The sequence below is a fragment of the Priapulus caudatus genome, unplaced genomic scaffold (genome assembly GCF_000485595.1).
Source record: "Priapulus caudatus unplaced genomic scaffold, Priapulus_caudatus-5.0.1 Scaffold26, whole genome shotgun sequence".
Classification (NCBI taxonomy): Eukaryota; Metazoa; Priapulida; class Priapulimorpha; order Priapulimorphida; family Priapulidae; genus Priapulus; species Priapulus caudatus.
The window spans coordinates 912702-919258 of record NW_014577087.1 but is presented as its reverse complement, the minus strand read 5'-3'; the positions used below and the strand labels follow the sequence as shown (position 1 = coordinate 919258).

The 6557-nt window shown below is 45.4% G+C and overlaps 2 protein-coding genes across 3 annotated transcripts in view; both read left to right on the top strand.

Moving 5' to 3' along the window:
• Positions 1–4696, top strand: part of LOC106814523 — a 12819-nt gene extending 8123 nt beyond the window's left edge. Inside the window, exons 2-3 of one of the 2 annotated variants that reach the window (XM_014818849.1) lie at positions 1825–2295; positions 3745–4696. In XM_014818849.1, the coding sequence (XP_014674335.1) occupies positions 2118–2295; positions 3745–4469 (903 nt within the window). In that variant the 5' untranslated portion in view covers positions 1825–2117 and the 3' untranslated portion in view covers positions 4470–4696. Of the gene's footprint in view, positions 1–1766; positions 2296–3744 lie in introns of those variants that run through there. The other variant, XM_014818843.1, reaches the window with a different exon arrangement.
• A 356-nt stretch (positions 4697–5052) lies between these two features.
• LOC106814446 lies at positions 5053–6343 on the top strand. Its single transcript, XM_014818767.1, has 2 exons — positions 5053–5294; positions 5471–6343. Exons 1-2 carry the CDS (start codon positions 5120–5122, stop codon positions 6193–6195), a joined length of 900 nt encoding a protein of 299 aa, XP_014674253.1. The 5' UTR covers positions 5053–5119; the 3' UTR covers positions 6196–6343.
• Positions 6344–6557: the final 214 nt, after the last annotated feature.

The following is a 6557-nucleotide window of genomic DNA, read 5'->3' as shown; positions in this document are numbered from 1 at the left end:
CGTGCCACTACTACTATATATATATATATATATATATATATATATATATCGGATAATATTTGTACATAAACGCAGACACGCACGCACACACACAAAGTTGATAAGGATTCTGTAATCGGCGTAGTTTATTTATAACCAAACATAAACGGGTAGGCAGAAATGTGGGCAGAAAATAATCATGGCGGACGGGTGTACGATCACAGGCACTTGAAGCGTTTCAACTGTAAACACACGCCGCCGCCATTGCGTTGCGCGCACACTGACACATAAATATATATAGTGTGCGTATATTTAGTGTGCTATATATTTATGTGTCAGTGTGCTCGCAATGGCGGCGGCGTGTGTTTACAGTTGAAACGCTTCAAGTGCATGTGTGTACGATCAGGGCTACTGTCGAGTCCGATCTGCCGCATGTCACGAAATGGTCGATAGGTTAATTTCCGGAAGACTTCGGGCTTGAGATGCTTAAGATCATGGTGGAGTACGGTGAAGGCGGCGGAGCTTTCACGGCAGTGTTACCCAACGGGGAATCAGTCGGTACGTATATACGTTGTAGACATAAACTTCCTCGTGGAAGCTGCAGGTTCGCGGCCCACCGCTACATGTAAAGCAAGCTAGAGCAATACTAAAAAGCAAGCTATTCGATAGATTTACTCCTAACATTCATCAGACGAACGGTCAACGTGTATTATCGCAATCGTCTTCCGTTGCAGGTTTTCTGAATTCTGTTTATGAGCGGTATGAGACGGAAAGGAATAGGGAGTATGTTACTGAAGCGCATACTTGAGCACGCCGGCCACCGTAACCTGGGACTTAATAAACACCATGATGTAACTCGTAGATCCTTAAAAGAAGAACGGCTTTACCACGGAGTCGTTCACTATTACCACTCGTTATTACACCGTCGATCACGCCAAGCTCGCAGCATCCCTGAAGCTGGAAGATGATGCTAATATATCACAGTGAAGCCATACAGCGAGGAGATGCTGCAAGCTGTACTCGACTACGACAGAACCATCGCTGGGCACGACCGCGGAGACTATCTGCGACCCTACATACAGGCCTATAAGAAGCTGGTGTTTGTAGCAACAGATGCTGAAGGCAAGGTCACCGGTTTTGTCATTGCCATCAACATGACTGGAGACGTGAGTTACGGCATATGCCCATTCTACGGTGACACGGAGCTGGTATACAGAGTCAGCTGCTACGGCAGGTGTTAATGGCCCTACCGGATGGATCAAAAATCTGCTTTTATACACCTGAACACGGGGCACCAGCAGTAAGGATGATAGAGACACTTGGGGCTAGGATTGTGAGGCGCGGAAAGCGACTCTACACGAAGCACGAGGTGAAACTACAATTTGAAAAAGTCATATCTGTTCTTAATCTGGATATCTTCTTCATCTAGAACTTCATTGGAAATGGATTTTCACATTGTAAATCGTTATAAAGATGTTATAAGGAAAGGTTTTGTTCCGCCGTGTATCACCTCTACATGCTGGGAAGTGTATTATCATTGAATACAGTCACTAGGCCCATCTATCTATTGTAGCGTGACTGTATGAAAGTAAACGTAAGGCTAATATCACTGCGGAAACAGAGACGCGCTAGGTCTCGGTACACACACGCACGTGCATATAGATAGCAAAAATGGGAAATTTAGGAATAGCCGACGAGAAAAGGAGACGGGGCAAGTGTAAAATAGAAAGAAAGTGAGAGGGAGGTAAAGAGTGTGTGCGTGTGCACGCGCGAGAGAGGGGAGTACCGATCTATATATAACTGAGTTATACATATAGATCAGTGGAGAGGTGTAGAAAGGGCGAGTGAGTAGGACACGCTATTGGCCCAAGAGCCAAGCAAAAGTAGGACAAGGTTGGCCGCTGCGCTCGCTATGGCCTGCTTACTTATATTAGTCTGACAGTACACTATATACGTGACTGGACAGAACCTAGAGTTATCCCAACATAGACTGTCCGCTGCTCGATCTGTTTGATCGGGAGCACATTAACTAAGTTTATGTACACAAAATGTTTTACAGTATGTAACATAGTTCATATGCTCCTGCTGTAATCATTTGTGAACGCGGAGTCATAGGCTACATTGGGTAGTAGGGCATCATGGCGGGCGGGCCGTGCACGATCAGGGACGCTATCGAGTCAGATCTGACGTACGTGCTGAAATGGTGGGCAGGAGATTTTCCGGAGGACTACGAGCTCAAAATTCACAAGATCATTCTGAAATACGGGGAAGGCGGAGGAGCTTTCACGGCAGTGACAACTAACGGAGAACCAGTCGGTACGTGTTCGCTAACGTGTATATATCGTCTGCACATACCTCGCAGCAAGCTAGCTCTAGTACTATAGCCGCTTACATTAACTGCCAGCGGCAGTTAATGTAAGCGGCTATAGTACTAGAGCTAGCAGCAAGCATGTATTCGCTCACATTGTAATCACAGACAATTTGAACGTTTCAATGATAAAATGATGGTAATTAAACACGACATGTATTTACTACCAAAGTCCAAGTATTAACTTATTTATTCTCATTCACATATTATTACTGATAATTTCCTGTAAATGACGTTCAAATTCATCTCTGCAACACACAAGTACACCGTACGTACGCCGCTGTGCACAAACAACAAAATTATCGAGTTTTTAGCTCAGCTGACGAAGTCAGATCAGCTTGTAGAATCGCATGAATGTCCGTCCGACCGTCCGTCCGTCCGTGCGTCATCAGTTACGGCACAAATCTTAACCGCGAGACGTACGATCTTGATATTCGGGACATCGGGGGGATCGCGAAAATGACACGGAATGTCGAATTTGGGGGTCAAGGGTCAAAGGTCAAGATGTGTCAATGGAGGGGGAATATTTCCCCCTTAACTTAAGGTATAGGAGGAAATACGGAATTGCGGCACAAATCTCAACGGCTCGACCTACACTCTTAATATTCGATGTATAGTGTGATGGGGAGGAAACCCATCACCAGCGCGAAATTGGAGGTCACAGGTCAAAAGGCAGTGGGGGAAAGGTCCGATATCAGACATTTTCTGAGGACATGGTCTAACGGACCGAGTGCAAAACTTTTTTTGTTTCAGCGCTGCCTTACTATTTTTATCACTTTATTGAAAGGACCGTGAAATCTACTTTCCGCTGACGTGCGAAGAGCAAGTGTCTGATAACCTTTTGACCCTCAAGAGGAGGGTTAAACATGGATTTGTTGACTGTTAACAAAGGACTGAATTGCTTTTGCTATTAGAGCCCTCTCCACCCGCCCCTCCCCCACCCTCCCCCTCCCCGCACCATCCACCCCCACCCTTATGAATGGCGAATGAGAGTAAAGAAACATTTAAAACTGGTAGTAAATACATTACGTGTTTCATTACCATCATTTTATCATTGAAACGTTCTAAGTGCCTCTGATTGTAACATATTGCTAAAACATGCTGATGCAGATGGGAATGGGGATGTAGCAGCGGTAAAGGTCTAGCAAGTCGCAACACGCAATGCAAGCTCTATCGTAAGCTACACAATCACTCACAAATACATCGGAGATTAATGAGTTAATGCTAATTAGGTAGAAGGACGGGGGCAGAGCTTTCTAGGCAATGTAACCTATCGGGGAATCAGTGCGTACGCCTATACGTACTGCAAGCTATATACAAATAAACTCAATAATAATAAAAACCCACAAGCAGAAGTGTGTACGTTGATAATAAGTATATATGGTCTCTCCTTGCAGGTTTTTTGAACTGCGCTGTGGTCGGTAACGAGGCTTTCGTGGGTCACTTCATAGTACGCAGCGACCTGAGAGGAACTGGAATAGGGACCATGTTGCTCAAACGCGTACGTGAGCACGCCGGCCACCGTAACCTAGCACTTGACTCCGTCATGCACCGCGTACAGTTTTACAAGAAGCATGGATTCACCACGGAATCGTTTATTATGACAGACCGCTACTGTACAGTGGACCATGCCAAGATCGCAGCATCCCTGAAGCTGGAAGATGATGCTAATATTATAGTGAAGCCATACAGCGAGGAGATGCTGCAAGCTGTACTCGACTACGACAGGACCATCGCTGGGCACGACCGCGGAGACTATCTGCGACCCTACATACAGGCCTATAAGAAGCTGGTGTTTGTTACAACAGATGCTAAAGGCAAGCTAACAGGTTATGTCGTTGCCATCAACATGGTGGGAAGCGTGAGTTACGGCATCTTCCCACTCTACGGTGACACGGAACAGGTACAGAAACAGCTGATGCGGCAGGTGTTAATGGCCCTACCGGATCGATCAGAGATCTGCTTATATACACCTGGCGACAACACGCCTGCGATAAAGATGATAGAGGCACTTGGAGCTAGGTTTGTGATGCATCAACAGCGAATGTACGCGAAGGACCAGGTGACGCTACCATTGGAAAAGGTCGCGTCTGTTCTTAATGACGTTGCCTTCGGCATCTAGCACTAACCGAGTTTCTAATTCGCCGATTACGTTAAAGGTGTTTAAGATTATTGGCACTTTTGTCGTAGACCTCTCCCGCACGTAAAAAGATATAACTTGGGGTGTCGGCAAAGAAATGGTGTTAAATTGCTAATTACAAATCATCGGAATTAAAATATGTGCAAGGCGGTAAAAGCAGTAATACAAACATCAATAAGTATAATAAATGTATCATTATTTGGAATACATGTGCTAGCCGTTTACTTCTACATTTCCTGATTTGATGAGTTGCAGTCACGCGTCTGCTAATAAAATCAGATTCGTTGAATAAAAGTACGCGGCATGTGAAATGCTACTTTCCTCGGTTTGCTCCCGACACAGTAACTGGCGAAATGACAGTTAAATGGAGATACCGAGAAAGGGAGAGAAGGGGAGAGAGGGAGAGAGAGCAAACGAGCGAGCGAGCGAGAGATAGAGAGAAAGGGGTGAGAGAGAGAGACTAAATATGAGCTGTCATACCATATGTATATATATATATCGGATAATATTTGCGCATAAACGCAGACACGCGCGCACACACACAAAGTTGATAAGGATTCTGTAATCGGCCTCGTTTATCTATAACCAAACATAAACGGGTACGTAGGCAGAAATGTGGGCAGAAAATAATCATGGCGGACGGGTGTACGATCAGGGCTACTGTCGAGTCCGATCTGCCGCATGTCATGAAATGGACGATAGGTCAATTTCCGGAAGACTTCGGGCTTGAGATGCTTAAGATCATGGTTGAGTACGGTGAAGGCGGCGGAGCTTTCACGGCAGTGTTACCCAACGGGGAATCAGTCGGTACGTATATACGTTGTAGACATAAACTTCCTCGTGGAAGCTGCAGGTTCGCGGCCCACCGCTACATGTAAAGCAAGCTAGAGCAATACTAAAAAGCAAGCTATTCGATAGATTTACTCGTAACATTCACAAGACGAACGGTCAACGTGTATTATCGCAATCGTCCTCCGTTGCAGGTTTTCTGAATTCTGCTGTTGTCGGTGGCGAAGCTTTCATGGGTCACTTCATAGTACGTAGCGATATGAGACGGAAAGGAATAGGGAGTATGTTACTGAAGCGCATACTTGAGCACGCCGGCCACCGTAACCTGGGACTTAACACCATGATGTACCTCGTAGATCATTATAAGAAGAACGGCTTTACCACGGAGTCGTTCACTATTACCACTCGTTATTACACCGTCGATCACGCCAAGCTCGCAGCATCCCTGAAGCTGGAAGATGATGCTAATATCACAGTGAAGCCATACAGCGAAGAGATGCTGCAAGCTGTACTCGACTACGACAAGTCCATAGCTGGGCAGGACCGCGGAGACTACCTGCGTCCCTGTTTACAGGCTTGTAAGAAGCTGGTGTTTGTAGCGACAGATGCTGAGAGCAAGGTAACAGGTTATGTCGTTGCCATCAATGCGACTGTTGGCGTGAGTTACGGCATCTGTCCACTCTACGGTGACACGGAGCAGGTACAGAGTCAGCTGATGAGGCACGTGTTAATGGCTCTACCGGATAGATCAGAGATCTGCTTCTATACACCTGACGAAAGCACACATGCGGTAAAGACGTTAGAGGCACTTGGAGCTCGGTTTGTGGGGCGCGACAAGCGACTGTACACGAAACACAAGGTGAAGCTACCATTGGAAAAGGTCGCGTCTAATCTGACTTTAGGCGTCTTTATTATCTAGGACTGCCTTGGAATCAAATCACACTGGAAATCGTAATGATGACCGCATCTCTTTTTTAATTTTGATATCTTTGTTATATAGGATTCCCATGGCACCGGATTTTCTAATTCGCAAATCGCGATAATGATGTTACAATACGGTTTGTATTTACTAGACACTGCCCGTTGCCACTGCCGTGCATGTTGATATATATTTCTATAACAAAAGAAATAAATTTAAAAGTGTTAAAAGAATATATTAATTTATATAAGATCCGATAGGTGGCGCGGTTTGTTTTCATTAGCACGCCGCTCGCGTGATTTTTTTTCCTAGGTCAATCAAGAACATAGGGCTGTAATGAGCACTGCTATTGGTTGAGCTTG

Excerpts from the sequence above, each read along its gene's own strand:
- LOC106814446 (XM_014818767.1), top strand. The coding sequence starts at position 5,120 with ATGGCGGACGGGTGTACGATCAGGGCTACTGTCGAGTCCGATCTGCCG. Across the intron at positions 5,295-5,470 it reads ACCCAACGGGGAATCAGTCG|GTTTTCTGAATTCTGCTGTT; the intron begins GTACGTATATAC and ends CCTCCGTTGCAG.